The sequence below is a fragment of the Patagioenas fasciata genome, chromosome 7 (assembly GCF_037038585.1).
Source record: "Patagioenas fasciata isolate bPatFas1 chromosome 7, bPatFas1.hap1, whole genome shotgun sequence".
In the NCBI taxonomy this organism is placed as follows: Eukaryota; Metazoa; Chordata; class Aves; order Columbiformes; family Columbidae; genus Patagioenas; species Patagioenas fasciata.
The window spans coordinates 20,820,657-20,837,834 of record NC_092526.1 but is presented as its reverse complement, the minus strand read 5'-3'; the positions used below and the strand labels follow the sequence as shown (position 1 = coordinate 20,837,834).

General features: G+C 38.2%; 1 protein-coding gene across 2 annotated transcripts in view; it reads left to right on the top strand.

Moving 5' to 3' along the window:
• The window catches only part of STK39 (serine/threonine kinase 39), a 105,408-nt gene that overhangs the window by 64,704 nt on the left and 23,526 nt on the right, over window positions 1-17,178 (top strand). For both annotated transcript variants that reach the window (XM_065841411.2, XM_071811022.1), the window contains 3 exons: window positions 124-246; window positions 375-407; window positions 2,370-2,437. In XM_065841411.2, the coding sequence (XP_065697483.1) occupies window positions 124-246; window positions 375-407; window positions 2,370-2,437 (224 nt within the window). The remainder of the gene's footprint in view (window positions 1-123; window positions 247-374; window positions 408-2,369; window positions 2,438-17,178) is intronic.

Here is a 17,178-nt window from a genome sequence, read left to right as displayed (position 1 = left end):
ACTCCTCCAGTAAAGTAATGAAAGCATATACAATAAAAATAAAGAAGAACTGCTCGTTAACCAGAACACTCATTGAAAACTAAATCTGCATGTGTGATGCTGAACAGTTAATATTTTTGATAGGTCAGACGAGTTCCAGGTTCCAGTGGCCACCTCCATAAAACAGAAGATGGGGACTGGGAATGGAGTGATGATGAAATGGATGAGAAGAGTGAGGAAGGCAAGGCTGCTGTTTCTCAGGAAAAGGTAACTTTTGTTTGTGCCAAGACGTTTACGGTCTGTAAAATATTCTGTATTAATGTTAATTATTAGTATTTCTGGATCTGTAATGCATAAAGCTGCATAGCTCATATCTCATTACATTTGTTTTCCAGTCACGAAGAGTGAAAGAAGAGGAGAGCACAGAGGTAAAAATATCTTTATAATTTTCTTCCAAGTGTTTGAGTGAAGGCATTTCTTTTTTCATTTCTGTTGTTAGAAATGTGAATTGAGGCAGGAGTGTTGTTCTGCAGCCTTGTGAAGTACTGATGAAGATAGAGCTGTATGCAGGTGGGCCTGTAACAATTGAGCACACACTGGATAAAATGGGTAGCAAATTTAAAATCATCCTACATTTTTGCCCAGGAGAATAGGTTGAGATAGGTAATGTGCCTGTTTTTAACGAATCTCCATAACTGGATCACACTAATTGCTGTCTTTTTGTTAGAGTAATGATGACTGTTTTGGAGTAGCCACAAGGTCTCAAAATAATTTTTCATTCTCAGGACTCATATTGTGATGTGTAGCTTCTAACTGAAATGGTTTATCCTGTATACAGTAAAATAGTTCAGTACTGTGGCATAGTAGATTAATTCAGAGAAATAAAATACCATATTGAGTTTCATGGCCCTGTGCTGAGAGTGTGGGTAGCATCACTGCTATAAATTATTGCTTAACAGGATTACTGGCTAACAGCCAAAGTGCTTTTTTAAAGATGTCTGTTCCTTGGGTGGGTGACACTTGCTGCTTCACCTGCAATTTTAGATTCTGTCCTTTTCATTGGTGTCATAGAAATCTTCTAAAAGACTAACAACTTCCTGCCAGGTTTGGTCCTGTTAGCTTCTGGGATGATCCCAGTCTTCCCATTGCAGAGCTAGTTTACATAGTGCTTCAGCATCTGAGATGTCTAATGGAAGCTGAGTACAAAATGAAGACTTTTTTATGTCTTAGAAACTCAGAGTTCTGCAGTTTGGGCCTCAGTTTATACAGGTAACTAGGTAACACTTTTATTATGAGTTTTTTAGTTTATGGAGGAGAAAATGTCTCTGCTTGAAGTCTTCTGTTGATTTTTGTTTTCCTAATGCTCCAGAAGATGATTTGGAACTGAGACTAGTGCAGCTTGTCACTGTTGGTGTATGCCTGTTGGTCTTTGGGCTGCACATCCCCTCCCTGTACACTGAAATAACAGGTCTGTTGAAGATGCAGAAATAATAGTAGTGGTTTATATGAATGGAAGGAACTTAATTAAAGTAGGAAAAAAGTATACTCCCCTTCTAGTGAGTGAATGATTTTCCAAATATTCATTAACTTTTGTTTAAAATACACAGATAATAAAATACAGATGTTGCGTAACACTTTCTTTTTAAGTAGCTTTAATGTGAAAAACTGTTGGAAAACAATCAAATGGGATTTGTGATGCAAGTCTTTCTTTTGGGAGGGCTTGACTGTAACCTTTGAACAGGCTTCTGTGAGTGCTGACAATATATGAAGTTTGGTATGAAAACACAGTAGGGTAGAGGACCCTGAGGTGCGCTCTATGTAAGATCCACTTTTGCTTGACACTTCATATAAATGTTAGTCGAGGGCTGGGGAGGGGTATCATAGTGTGAGAGTGGAGCGGTAGTGTGAAAGATAGCAGTAGTCATGATTTTTATATGTGAAAGACATTCTCGGAGCTGTGATGCCCGCTTTGGTATGCTACTATTAATACTTCTTTGCAGATGAGTAGATTCAAGACTTCCTTAGCAACTAAAATTGTTACACAAAAGTAATGTGAGTAGTAAGCTTGGTATTCTCACTGTGTGCATATTATTTAATAGGTTATTGAAGCTTTGATGCAAGGTGGATTGAAAGCTCTCACACTCAATGCTTTAATGTAGGCCTTATCATTTTTATCTCTGTAATTGAAAGATGGCAGTTTGACTGATATCAGCTATATCTTAGGCTGTGTTACTGGAAGTGTTCAAAAGGCTTTTGAGAGTTAGAGGATGTGCAAAATATTCTGTGCTGACTTGAAACTGTTAGTATGGCAAGTATTTCAGGATATTTTTCTTTTTTCGTTTGGCATCCATTATAAGCCTTTTTGCCTTTTTTTTTTTTTTTTTTAATAGTCTCAGCCTGCTGTTAGTGACGAATCCAGTGAAGTTCCATGTGCAGTGAATCTTGTCTTAAGATTAAGGTAAGGGATTCTTCTAGTTATTTTACCATTCCTTTTTAGTTGTCTGTATTATTCTTGATCTCCCTCATTACTTTCATAATATTAACATAAAATAAATGTTAACGTCTTTAATCTCCCAGTATGACCAGTATGAATAGTGTTTCTGTGACTAATTGCTGTCTTTTAATTGCTTACTGAAGTACTGTAAAATGAAAAGTAGAATATGAATGTGGCTTCAGGCTAAGTGTACCCGTCATTAAGTATTTTCTTTCTTTTTTTTTTTTTTTCCTTGCAATGCAGGATCACAGTGAGAGATTTTTAATGAGTTTCTTTCACACTTCAGCAGTCAGCCTCTGACAGAAATAAACCGTAGCTGCATTACAACTTGCCTACTCAAAACGTTTTTCACTGGCAAGTTTGATCAGTCACTGTGGAGAAGTGACAGATATTTTAGAAAATGGATACAAATATGTTGTCTGACTTCAATTTATACATAGTTAAAGTGAGTCAGATTACATTTAATTAAAATCAGTTTATAACAAAGATTTGAATTGTTTAGTTATGCGGTCCAGTTCCTGGATAAAAGTATTGTTTCGTAAGAAGCTTTGATAACTTTTTATGTATTTCCAGCCATTTTCCTTAAATGACTTAGTTAAGAAACTTAATGCTACCTCCTTTAAAACTTGTTTACATCCAGTTTGTATTGACGAGATATCTATGAGAGGCTGTAAACTTTTAATTATTACTATGGGAAAGAGTTAAATGTTATGGGTTTTTTTATGCCCGCAAAAAGATAAAAAGACAAACAGAGAAATATTTACAAAACTACAGCGAGCATGTTAGAAAGAAATAGCAGATTTATGCATAAAAAGTAGCTTTGAAACAGTAACATCAAAAACTGATATTAATCAGGAAAAAAAAAAATTACACAGAACGAATGTCAGGTTCCAAAATCTATTATCTTCCCTCTTTTTTGACTACCTTTCTAGTGACAACCGCAAAGAACTGCATGGCTGCCAAAGGTTGTTTACAGAAGGGAGGAGTAATAAATTTTATTGTGGGGAGAGAAAAGACTTAGAGATTATTTGGAATCGGTTTAGTTGTCCAATTTACATAACTGCCCGGTTATGCTATCAATATTCTTTTTCATCTCTCTGCTGACAGACAGGTAGATGAAACCATTTGCAAAGCAGACCAATTTATATTTCTATGTCGATGTGCTAGTGAGGTGCTCTGGGTATTTTTAAATTACGATGAAACCTATAGAGTGATTAACTTCCACCCAATTACTTGCAGTGGTGCCATATCCACAGGGCAAACATTTTAGTCCTGCAAGTACAGTGAAATGTCAGGGATTATGCTTTCAGTTTTCTGCAGCTCTTAAGCCAGAAGTGGAGGAAGATTGATCCTAGGAGACTTGAGTTTCCAAGTTCATGCTTGCATTTTGAACTTCTGTTCTTGTTAAGAATCCTCTTAATTCATGAGTGGAAAAATTCCTTCTCCCACCTCTGTAAAAGCAAGTCTATAGTATCTGGATTATTGTGTTACAATTCTGAAGGTTTAGATGGTCAACAGGAAAGAAACATGAATTTCAGTTTTAGGAACCAGAAACTTTTCTTTAAACAAAACAAAATAATCTTTATCATCAAAAACACTCTGGGGCCTGGGAAAACTGTTGGTGGTCTCTTGGGGGGAAAAAAAAATCTGATGCGTAATTTTGCAGAGTGAATTTTGTTAATTTAAGCTGACCTACTTTTGAGGGAAGAATGCGGTGCAAACTCCTGGCCCCGTGTCATCTCTGGCTGTGTCCTGCCTCAGTGGTAGGAGGTGAGCTGGGTTATGAATCTTTGCACTGTGTGTCTGGCTTTCCCTCTGATGGAAACCTGAGCATGTGAGCAGAGGCAGAGCTGGCACAGAATCAGTGTGGTTGGGGGCGATATAGGAGTGTGTGGTACGCCAAGTAGTATCCTTTAGTTGGGACTTTGCAAAGTGGGTATCTGAGAACAAGGGCTACAAGCTCTCTACACCTCTGCCAAGTGGTATAGATTCATAGTTAGTACGTAAGCATTTCTTTATATTTGCTACTTTGAAGGCAAAAGTTATTTTTTTTTAATGGAACATTCACAGAAATTCAGGGCAGCCACTGGGTGGCTGCTCTATCTGTTGTATTTAGCAAGGTATCTGTGATGGCTTTTGAACAGTTGTGCTTCCTCTTCATTGCTGACCCCAAGAGGGGAACAGCCAAGGCTGCTGTGAGCATGGCAGGGCTATGCTGCCTGCTGAACACTTGTCAAGAATTATATTCGTATGTCTTATTCTTCAGTAGATCAACAGAAACCGTATTTGGGAAAAGGAGCTGATGATTATTTGTTAACTTTTACCCGTGGAGAGTTAGCTTATTCACCTGTCAGTGTCAAGTATCTGTCAGTATATTCTGTTAACAGCTTTTCATCTTTGACCTTATTCTAGGCACATTAATGGGGGCCCTGGCCTGGCAGTTAATGGTTGCAGCCGAGAGCAGAGACCTCCTGGGTTCTGCATTCTTGGATCCAGATCTAGCTGCAGTGAGCAAATTCAGAAAAGCCAGCTCTGGAGAAATAATGACTGTGGTAACAGTGTAGTGCTGCTTTAGGGATACAGCATTAAGAGTCTTCCTCCCCAGCCCCAAAGAGACTCAATACTTGGAACTACCACTCTGCTAAATAAAGGCCAGAATAGGTTTGAGGCTGGCATTCCGATGGAGTATTGACAAGCTTGTACCACACCAGGTAATGTAAGGGACAAGCTACAGAGATGCTCTTTTGGGAAGACAGTAATGTTCAGAATAATAAAGTGTTAATACTTAGACTATTGCTGTAATCTGTTTTGCCCTAATTCAACTATTTTTTCTGTTTTGTTAGCAGAAGGGCAGTTGAATGGGGTTCCTTCATAAAAGGCTGAAAAATAAGTTTCCTGCATCAGAGGATGTAAACTGCGAGGTGTTGAGTCACTCAGGGTCAGTCCTGGGTCACAGAGGAAGTTGCCCTCCAGTTGCATTCTAGCTGTCCTTATGCTGGGATCACTGCAGAATTAATGAGTTTACATTCAGGGCAGCTGTGTATGGAAAAAGATGCTCTGGCCCCTAACTACTCTCTTTTATTGTAATTAATTTACCAAGAAAATATTTTTTGAGCATCTGAAAGTAAAAATACTGCTAGGTCTGGCATTTGTAGTGAATAAAAGTGGTGTAGATTACTTGTTTTGTGTCACACAACAGTCCTTTGGGATTGTAAAGTAGTAAACAGCTAATATCCCCACAAGGGTTTCTGCATTTATCCACCTCTACTGCAGATTTTAAAATATTCTGTTGATGTCTTTTGGTGAATTGATCATTAAGTCATATAGCTGATAGAGATTTGAGCACATCAGAAGGTTTTTATGGGATTTGTTAAAATGAACCGTAAGTTGTGAACCGTATTATTATGGAGCAAGTTAGCTACAGTATAAGGATAGAAACAATTTCCTGTGATGCTTCATCTGGTACTATTATATAGCTTTTAAAGTATGGCTTGATATTCAGATAAACATCGTGAACATTAGATGCCAGACTTGAAGACTCGAAGCTCCATATATCATCCAAAATGCTGGAAGCTTTTTCTTTTAAAATAATTCACTTGAGGCAATCAAATTATATAAATTGCAGTAGCTTGATGAGTTCAGAACATGCTGGTTTTAGATGCTGAGAATTGCTGGGTTTTTTTAAAAAAAAATCCGTATTGATGTGAGTAAATATGTAAATACTGCCAAAATTCAAGAGGAATGCATTGACTGATGGGGAGGATGACAGGGGAAGGGAAGTAAACACATCAAGAGAAGTCTGAGGAAGGTCTCACCTCCTCATTGCTTTTGTTTTGCTTCCCTATAGAGGGACTGAGGGGTGAGGTGACAGCAGAAGGTGAACATCTCAGATGGGAAGGAGCTGTTCCTGTGTGATGGAAGCTGGCTGTGCCAGGGCCTGAGGGGAGAAGGCATTTCCCCAGGGTCCTCAGGCGAGAACGGGTGGTGGAGAGAAAACTGATGGCACTTGAGGTGCTGCTGAGTCTTTGGCTGGGGAACTACCTTGGTTGCAGAGAGATTGTTGCAGAAATTGAGTGAAGATTTAAAGCCTGATGGGTAGAAACAGCTTAATAAGAGGCTTGGGAGTGTGAGCAAAAAGGCTTGGCAAATAGTGCCTGGAGATGTGGAACAAGGCAAAGCCTAGGCAGATGAGTAACCTTCAACAGGAGAGAGAAAACAAACAAAAAAAAAGACATGCTCATCCGCTTTGTTTTCCTTTCCTCTTTTACAACAAGGCCATGCTACACCAAACCCCATCAAATTTTAGATGATAATTTTGCATTTTTCCCTAGTAGTACGTTCCAAAGGAGGTTAATAGTACTCATAAAAATTAAAAATTACTTTCCCAAAGGAGGACTTCTGGCAGAAGAATCAATGCATTTCAGTAATTATTTTACTGGATGGTCAGGTTCTTTTATTTTTTGCAAGCAGAGCAAGGTTGGACTCATTCAATAATTGAGTAGGGAGTCCCAAATTAACGCCAGCCTCTGTTCAGTGTAAATGCCTTGTTGTGGATGAGCAGCACAACTCACATTCTGAAAGAGCCTTTAAAGAATCCCATGGCACTCTTTATATAAGGGCTGGTATTTAACTCTGTTTGTCTGGGTGGTTTCCAGCTTCAGTATCTGATTTTTGCTTCCTTATCTTGTGTTTAATACCTCTTTGTTTTAGTAGTTTTCTCAGTGGGACTGACTTGCAAAAACATTCTCTACTGTCAGAGTTGCCTCTTCAGTTGGAGATGGCAATTTCGAATTTGTTTTGTATCTTTTGCACTGTTTTGTCTTGAAGTGTGTTGGCCCAGAAGTGAAATCAGCAGTGGTGTGTAATTCCATGCAAAGCTTTAGAAAGGCTCCAGTATTAAGTACTTAATACAGACCTTTAGTATTTTAAAGCTGAAGTTTAATTAAGAGACTGTGCTTGGATTTTGCAGTGAACTGATAATACTGGTTCTCAGTTGTTGCTCGATCTGTTGCCATGGTGTGTAACTGTGACCCACACTGAGTGATCTTTATGTTGAAAAGCTGCTGCATCCTCAGCCTCACAGAGGAATTTGAGAGTGGGGAGGAATGAAATCTGTAATCCAGATTTTCTCGTGGGAGGCTGTGCACCCCACATGTCTTGGCAGCAGACCCTGGCAGGAGCTCTGTGAAGGGAGGTTTAAAGCAATTGCCTGTGGTTTACTCCTCTGACCGGACTGTTCAAACCACCAGGGAAAAGGGGCAGAGAGGAGTTGTCACCCTTGATTTGAAATTTCCAGTCTGGTCACCAAGTTGTTACAGTTACAGAGTTAGGAAGGTCACTGTCAGAGGGTTTGACTATTTAGATTAATAACAGAGACATTTCATGTTAAATTAGGAGACTTGTTAATGGTTAATAGGTAAGAATTGCAAATTATCTGAAGCAATCTAAGATGGTTAAATTAGCTCCTATGACAGGAAGATAATTTACTGGCAGTAATTTGGAATGTCCCAGGACCTAATTTAATATAGTTCCTGCGCATTAGATGAATTAAGCCTGTGGCAGAACAAAAGGGGCGAATGGAAAATTTTTAGTTGATGCACTGGCAGATGGGATACTTCTGTTATATTATTCTGTATAGTTAAAATAGTGTGTAGAAAAAACACTAAGGCAGAATTGTATGCAGTGGCACTCTGATCGTGTTAGTTACAGATAAATCTTTGTGCATGTCTGCATTTCTTAGAAAAATATTTCTTCAGCTGATATAGCTGGTTTATTGCACTTTGAAACTGTGTGTCATTTGATCCTTTCTGAGAATGTGTTGTGTGGAGCTGGACAGACAGATGCAGTTCAGAATGACAAGCCCAAGGAGCAGGTTGGCAGCTGGCAGCGTCCTGGGCCACGCTATGGCAGGAGGTTCTTAGGACTTAAGTGAAATGTGATTTTCCTCTATGTGCCAGAACATAGATGATGAGATGTCACTCACTGGTCTGAGCTGAAGCTCAAGTGCTAAGCTTCTTGGTTTTGTGTAGGCCTGGTTTTTTAACCTCTTTCTTAAAAAATTATTCACATGTAAAGTTCCAGAAAAAGTGTGCTTGGATGGAGGTACCTAGTAGAGCTACTCTCATGTTGTTAATCATTAAGTTTGAGGCTTAGATTTTTAGGAGGAAAAACAACCACCACCACCTATAAGCAAGCAACCCCTAAAATCTGTTCTGGCTAGAGGCACAATGAGCGTGATAATTAGCTCAGTACCATCACCCAGAGGGGTTTTTGTGGATTGTGTTTTGTTTTGTTTTCGGTTTTGCTTTCTTCTGTAGTTTTTTCTAGTATCTTAGAAAACTTCAGTCATTTCAATCTCTTTTGTAAGAAATAGGGCTGATATGTATCCTTCACCAAGGGCAGGTATTTCTCTTCGTTTTTGCTATTTAGAATGGCTTCTGTTCTCTGGTGTATTTAATGACAAAATCCACTCCCAGCTGTGTGGTAGACTTACAACTGGAAAGTGACCGAATATCTCTATAGGCTGGGAATTGATCCAGTAACAAACATCATTAACAAAACCATTTGTAGAATTTTTGAAAAAAATGTACATGTGATTACAATACTGAGTGCTGTCCTATTTTTTAATTTGCTGTCACCTCTAAGGCAATCAGGGGGGTGTGAGGTGTGAGGATGTGGTTACTGAAGTGAATTTATTTTTCACAACATGGAGACTTGATTTAACTAACATGTTTAACTATAATTTAATCATGACTGATATCAGTTAGGAGGATCTCTTGATTCTGATCCTGCTTTCTGTTTGTACCTCTATTATTTCCTTCAAAGCTTGGTTTTTAAAAATGGAAATTTATGCATTTCTTATTCTACTACTTAAGGATGTTTTTATGCCATGCTGTATTTTTATTGAAAATAAACAAAACATTTTAAAATTTGTTTTAATTATGACCTAAATAACCCTGTTTTGTGCACTTGGGGACTTACATTTCTCTGTTAAAAAATACATATTCCTTTAGAACTTGTAGCAAGTATTTGTCTTGATTTTTATAGATAACTTCTCTAGAGCTCTGTTCTGAAGTACCCCATGTCTCCTGGCAATGATCTGCCTTTCACACTTTCTGATTTAAAGAACTGAAATTTTGCTTGGAGAATTTGTCACTGGTCTAACAGGTTATAATCCCTCCTCTTGTACACTAGGCATGTAGAAGCATACAAAGTAAGCCTTTGTGTGTTTAATCTGTCGGTTGCTCTGGTATCTCTTACCAGTCAGGCAGATTGTCTTGCTTCAGTCATGCAGCTAACACAGGTTTGACTTCCTTAAACTGTGCACTGGTCAATAACGTTTGGTATCAAGAAATACAGAGATCTTTCAGAGATAGATGGGATAAGTTAAACTATTGGCAAATCCAAGAACGGCAACTATAACCACAGTGCGCTCTAATGTTTAATAAAGTGGTCAAATTATATGGCAGTTGTCCTCTCTGTTACTGAAATGCTCCCACTGAATACTTCAGGGTGATTGTTTTTTAACATTATTTATGTCATCTGTAGTTAACTCCAGTTCTCTCTAGGAAAAAGTCAGTTTTAGATCACTTTGGGTTTTGACCAAACATCGAGGTTTTACCACATTAGTAAATTCTCAGTTTAACTGCATGCTACCCTTTTATTGTATTTCAAGTACTTGTTAAAAATATTGATGCTTTTCGCAAGTTAAATGTTCACCACTACTTTTTAAAAAACTTTTTTGCTAATTCAGGAATAATTTTAGGGAAAAAATGTATGATTAACATTGCTCTCTCTGCAGCAACAGAACTGATAGCTCTTTGTCTAACTTGTTTCCACCTGCTGATACATGAGAGTAGGTAGGAAGTGTGAGCCTCAGAAAAGATGATGCAGGTGAATACTGCTTTTCACTGCCTATGCTGAGAAACGGGTCACCAAGAACTGAGGTTAAAAAAAAATAAATTGTTCCAGAGTTTGCTGTTTGACTTTGCTGGGATTTAATATAACAGGGAAAAAAATGAAAGGCTTATAATGTTCTTTTGATTTAGCTTCTGCAGAAAGACAGAAGACTCTATTTAAAAGCATGTTTAGGTGTATATATATTTAAAACTCTCTAGTTCTAACACTTAAGTGTCAAGGAATGAAGACTTGGGGATTTAAACTAGTAGGTGGAGAGGAAGGACTTAATGTTAATACGTCGCTTCTATAATTATAAACGTGTTTTTGCATGCTTGCCTGGTGGTACTTGTGGTGCGTCAGCTAGTTTTCTTGTGTTTCTTTTATCACACAAATTGTTCATTTTCTTAGTTTTACTATCATATCACATCCATTTTTACTAGATTGAAAGCACTCTAATTTCTTTTATGTCTTAAGCAACTTGAGACAGGTCAGCTATGAAGTCCTTCCCTGACGGGGGTCCTGCTGTCTCTCTTGGAGCTGTGGACAGCGTTCTTAGCTGATCTAATTGTGACTGTAACAGTACACTTGATGACTGCTTTTTGTAATGTACACTTGCCTTTTCTGTATGATAGATGACATAGAGATGGTAGATCTTTAATAGGGAATTGCTGTCTCATTCCAACAGCTTATCCACCACATCACAATGTTTCATTGTGACACTGGCTGGTTTTCAGTCTTGAAAGCATCATTTGGCTGTGCTTTGCCGTTGTTAGCATTGCTGCTCCCTCTTGAAGTATAGTGATCAACAAGTGTATTGCATCATTTCAGGGATCAGCTCTTTGCCTAAGATCATGTAAAGATTAAATGCTTGTTGCAGTATTTTTGTATATTTAACTTTTGAGTCCTGTAACTTGCTGTTGAAGCATCATATGCTAAACATTTTTCCTTCTTCCAGGAATGTATATGGAGGGGGATATATTGTAAACCCATGGAGTTTTTTCAGAACCACTGAAGTAAATGGTCAAGTTTTAATGGACTCCAATGAACTGTATGTTTCAGCACTGTATTTTACTAATACAGAGAAATTTTAGTCCCGTTCTGCTTGGTGGCAATCTAGCAGCAGGGCAGACTTCAAACCTCTGTTTTGCTCCTACCAAAAGTTAAGAGAAATGCCCTTCCATTTAATCTACAATTGACCTGAAGTAATTAAAAATAATTTGAGGAGAACCACCTCTCTCCACAATACTAAACAGATGTGATCTGCCTTTGATAGTATGGTAATGTGTAATGGAGGAGGCTGGATATTGATTAGTAAATGACAATTGAGCGTGGAAGGGTTAGAGGGGAAGGGATTTACATAGACGTGGTGAATCCTTGAGAGGCTAATGCTGCTTTACAGTAAGCGCTCTCTTCTGTTGTGTTTATGTGATCCCACAGGAGCTTTAGAGTTCTGACTCACAAAATCACTTTTAATACAGACGTCCTCTTGTTACTGTGTTGGTTCTGCTGTGTGCAAGGTACCATGACTTCAAAAAGTAGGGGAGTGGGAGGATGGGGAAGAAGTGAGCTGTGATTTTTGGTAGGGGTAGGAGAGAGCTCTTGCTTTCCTCGCCCTAGCTGGATGGATAAATTCCCACAGCTGAAGCATAAGAAAATTGCAAGGCAAGGAAAGTAAAGGGACAGAAGATTTAGATACCAGGCTAAACCTCCAATTTGGGACCAATGGATACATTTTCTTTCAGAGATTCTCCTCCCACATCCTCTTTGCGATACTGAAAGTAGAGTGCCAGTTTGCATTTCAGTGTTTTGTGTATATTAACTGTTCCATAAATACAGTTTTTAAAAAGTTTTAGTTAGTCAAAACTCAGATTTGAAACAGGTACCACATATCTTCAGTACAGAGCATTTAACAGACAATTCTTGAAAAGGGGAACTGCATCACTTCATCAGGATTTTCCTTGAATCAAGCTCTATAGCTTGCTGCAAACGAAATTCTGCTGAAAGACAATCAAAAAACAACAAACAAACCCACCAACCAACCACAGAAAACAACAACAGCAAAAAACCCAAGAAACCAAAACAAAAACACAAAACAAAAAAGCACAACCAAACAAAACCACTAAATTATTGTCCACTGAGAAAGTAAACTCACAGATGGTTTCACGGAGTGGTGTCATCACCATCTCTTTCATTGCTCTGGTAACCAGTTTTCTCTTTGTGCAGTACAGGGCACTGACTGAAAAGTACAACACTTGTGGAATAAACTAAGGCTATGAAAGCTTGGTTACAAAGGGAACCATGTTTAACTTCTGCTTTATGCCTTAAGCTTGTGCAGGTCAGAACTTGGTGACAAGTTATCATGAGAAGGAAGATGACCTTTTGAATTTGAATAACATATGGTGTGGCCAAATAACATTTGTCCTTCCAGCATTTGAATAGCAAGGAAAAAAATATAGGCAACATTTCTTTAAAAAAACCCTACAAATGCTAGTCTTCTGTGTTTTCCCCTCAATTATATTTCTTGCACTGTATGCTCAAAGATCTTGCCCTGGAGATGTAGAATGAAAATTAGATGAGTTCAGCTCTAGGATATACAACCTACCTATCACTCTGATTAGTCCACTCCATTTTGATGTGGACTGCTTTCTCTGCAGTCTAAACATACAAGTCATTTAAATGCTTCTGTGGTTTAAATTATGCTAGCAACTGCAGTGAGGCAGTTTGAATACCATACTGCTTGCCCTCATTTCTTAAACTATGCTGTTTTGGTTTTTCCATTTAACTTAATTTGCTTCTGTGCAAGGTTCAATGCAGTTCAAATTTAGGAGAGGAGGAGCATCTGTGAGACCTAAATTTTGTATAAGTGTGATAAGTATGATGTTTGATTTCAGCATGTGTTTTTTTTAAAGCATGCTGACTTAGACTTGTCCAGTGTCACTAGTCCCTGGTGGTGGGAGAAATACTGTTCTGGTGGGAACAGGGCTTGTAGGAGTATGGGGAGGGGAAGGGCTGGCTGGTGAAGGGTGCCATGTGGCACCATGTCTGGTGGTGCCCTTCATGATAAAGTTTTACAGTTTTAGTTGAAGACTAATTAGTTTCTGGTTCCAGAGGAGAATATGTATTCTGCTGTCGTCTCTTCCACTAGCCAGACTTGTTAGGGTTTGACAAAAGTAGCCATGGAAAAACTTTTCCATTTTAGGGAGTGCACACTTGATGCAGATTTTTTAATCGTGTGGATCAGTTCTGTTCCTGAGCTATAACTAGTCATGATCTGAGAAGTGAATAGAAGAAATAAGAGCTTTCTGACTTTCTTCTGAGAATGCTTGCTTTCTTATGATTTGGTTAATTGGACCTTGACTGCCCTCAATGCTGGTTGGGCCCTGAAGGTGTGGGGAGCATCCCTTTTACCAGGTGACCTGTTCTTTACGAATGGTGCAGACGATCTGGCCTCTTCACTGTGTCCCCATATGGGCAAACCAAGGACCCTGGCCTGGTCTGAGCATGTATTTTGTTGACCATAACATAAAACATAACTTCAGGTTTTTCACTGTGGTGTGGTGTGTGCCGTGGTGGGGTGTTGTTGTTGTTGGGTTTTTTTATTATTTCACTTCTCTTGGTCTGCTAATGTCTTCTGTGTTCAGCTGGAACTCAGGAAAAAGAAAGTGAAAGAAGGAAGGTACATACAGATACATCTTCCTACTATCTAAATATATCTGTACAGATAGAAGATCTGTAGATTTAGATATAGATCTCTTCTTTCTCATATCTATTAAAAATGTATATTTAATTTTAATCATGCAGAATATGGAAAAATAAGTGAAAGAGAAGGTAGCATGTGCCTCAGGCCAGAGCTGCAGTATCTCTATGTTGGAATCTGTTAAAATAAGTTCAGTGGTGAGGAAAGGGGCTAATGAATACTTGTTGCTCCAGGAGAGCTCTGTCTTTTGCTCCTTCCACTCATCAGTCCATAGAAATAGTGGATAATATTCCTATGCCTTGTTATGACTGGATAACTGTAGTACAGGAAAATGATATACAAATGAAAAGAATGGTTAGCATCCCAGATGGATAACGTTGGTATAGAGCAATGTACTGTTACACATGCAAGTGGTCAAGAATGGGGATGATGAGAACTAAGAGTTTGGATTGGTTTTCCACTGGGGAGATGGGAAAGGAGGATTGGACCATTGAATTAAAAAATAGCATTTGATTAAGAAAATAAATGAAGTTTCATGGAAGTGGATGTATTTGTGAAATACCAGCAGAAGTAAGTGACTGTTAATTGAAAGCATGGATGTCTGTAGTGCCTGTAGTGCAGTCTAGATGGTACTCACTGTCCCCATGACTTAGTGATGGAACAGGTGGTGATGAGGGAGTGCCTGTGATTTGTGGTTTCTGACTCCACCTGAAAGAAGAAAATGAAAAAAATCAGGGAATCTTGCTTCTGCTGTAACTAATCAAAATCTCTAAATGATGTTGTTTCCGTGTGATGTATATGTGCTCTGTCCTGTTTCACAAGTCAGCTTTGGTGATGACCATTCTGTTACCACCAGCATTCCTGGACACTCAGCTCTGCTTGTCAGTCTTTGTAAACCATGTGTGATGGTTGAGTAGCTGACGTTTGAAAATTCAGCATGCAAAGCAGAGATAATACCTGTGTGTTCTTACAGGCATGCACGCACCCTTCTTTTTGCTTACCTTATTTGAGATTTTTTTCTTAATTGGAGAAGGTAGAATATACAGTTACTTAGCTATGGTAACATGCATCTCATCCAGGAACACAGACTCTTCCTAAGAGCTCTATGGAAGACGGTGAAGCTTGTGGGAAATAGAAGCTGATATTTGAGAAAACTCTACACAAGAAGTGGTGGATAAGTTTGTGGGAGGGAAAAAAAGTAGTAGTAAAATGAATGAAAATCTGCTGCTTGATACATAATCCAGCTATCCCAGCATGATTTAGACCTTAAGTTTAATTCCAAGATAACTAGTATTCTTGAGTCTCACATGATAGACATTCAGCATTTAAGGAAAAAATAATTAATGACACTTAATGTCTTCAGTTTACAGTTGTCATTACACAAACATGGTTTTCTGTTTTACTTCGACAGTGTGAAAGTTTTATCATTATTCCCTGTTTCAATTCAGCAATGTAGATCTTTATCAAGCATGTGGAACATACTTGACTATAGCAAGAATTATGCTATCATTAGTTAATTATTTGAAAGACTTGGTCATTAAATGCAGATGCCTGAAATCTCTTTCATGTTCTAGGATTTTTTTCAGTAGAACCATGTCAATTGACGCAGCCGCATAATTTGTTTATTCCCTAGTCCTGATTTTTGTAAAAATCAGCACTTTTCTGCAAATAATTTCCTTCTAAACAGGGCATCTGTTTTCATAATCTGATGACAGGATGGTCTCAGTTCATGGCCAAGGGGCTAAGTGATGAAGTTGGCCTTGTGCTTTTTCTGCTTCTTTGCGGAAGTGTTATTCCTTAGAAAATCAGATCTAGCAATATTAATGTGCATATAAGTGGTCCCGATGAAAACAAAAGAATAATGAAGATGTGCAAAATTTGAAATTTAAATTCTGAAATTACTTTGCAAGAAAGATGGCTGCCAAAACATCCTAGCATGGTGTGCTTTGGTGTCAGCATTGTTCAAAGTTCTGTGGAATTCCTCCTGTTGGAGGTGACTACATAGTGAAAAGCAACCTGCAGGAAATTAGTAAACTGCAGTGTCCTAAAATACACAGAAGTATTTTAAGTTTACTGCTTTTTGAAAGAGATGGGCTGTTTTTATCCATGATAATCAAGGTATATAGTCTGTAATAGCACAGAGCAAGAAGCAAATAAGAGGTTTTATAAGAGATGGCAAAAAGGTCTGAGTTCGCATTTTGAAATAGAAATAACTTTTTCACAAATGCATTAGAGAAACTAGGGACCATTAAGAAATGATGAAGAAGATAAAATTATTAATCACAAGGATACTAAGTGCCTTTCTTCAAATCCTATTTCTGTTTAGCAGAAATAAAGTCTGTGTGTGCTGCTGCATGATAAGATGGTAATGGATGTAAGTAAAAAGAGAACTCCAGTGGAACAAATGAAAGGCTACTTGGAAACCACCTACAAATAAATCAACAAGTCCAAACAGTTGCCACCAAAGTGCATCAAGGGAACTAGCAAACTAATTTGCAGTAACAGTGACATTAACTAGAACCAGAAAAGTGTCTGATGACCAGAGAAGAGCATGAACAGCTTTTAGGGGAGAAGTTCAGTACATCTTCTATTTGGTGGAATATGTAATGGCATAAATAATTCATCGAAATCAATAAATGTCTGGAAAGTAATGGAACCGTAAGCAAAAGCACTTAACATGCTTCTAACAAAGTAATCTTGCCAAACTACCTTTGTGTTGCTTTGCTGACTAGTAGTGTACCACTAAAGAGAAAGCAGCAGTGTTCTAAGTTCAAAGCAGTTCAGAGTGTAACAATTCCAGATGGCAAAGTTGGATGGCTGAATACATATCAGTCTTCCTTTAATTTTCACCTTCACTTATATAAACAGATTTGACTCATTAACTTTCTATTTGGGACATTCTGCAATTTGGAGGAAGTATAAAATACACCCAGTTTGCTTGAGGGAAGAGTCTGTATCAGGAGGAGGAGCTGGTCTTTCACAAAGCTGTATCACTCTGTTAGATAGCTGGGAATTTTCTTGAGAGTTTATAATTACTTAGTGCCTTTTTATTTGGTGGATGTTCTACTTATAGAGGTCAGTGGAATTACATCATCTGAGAGTGTAATGT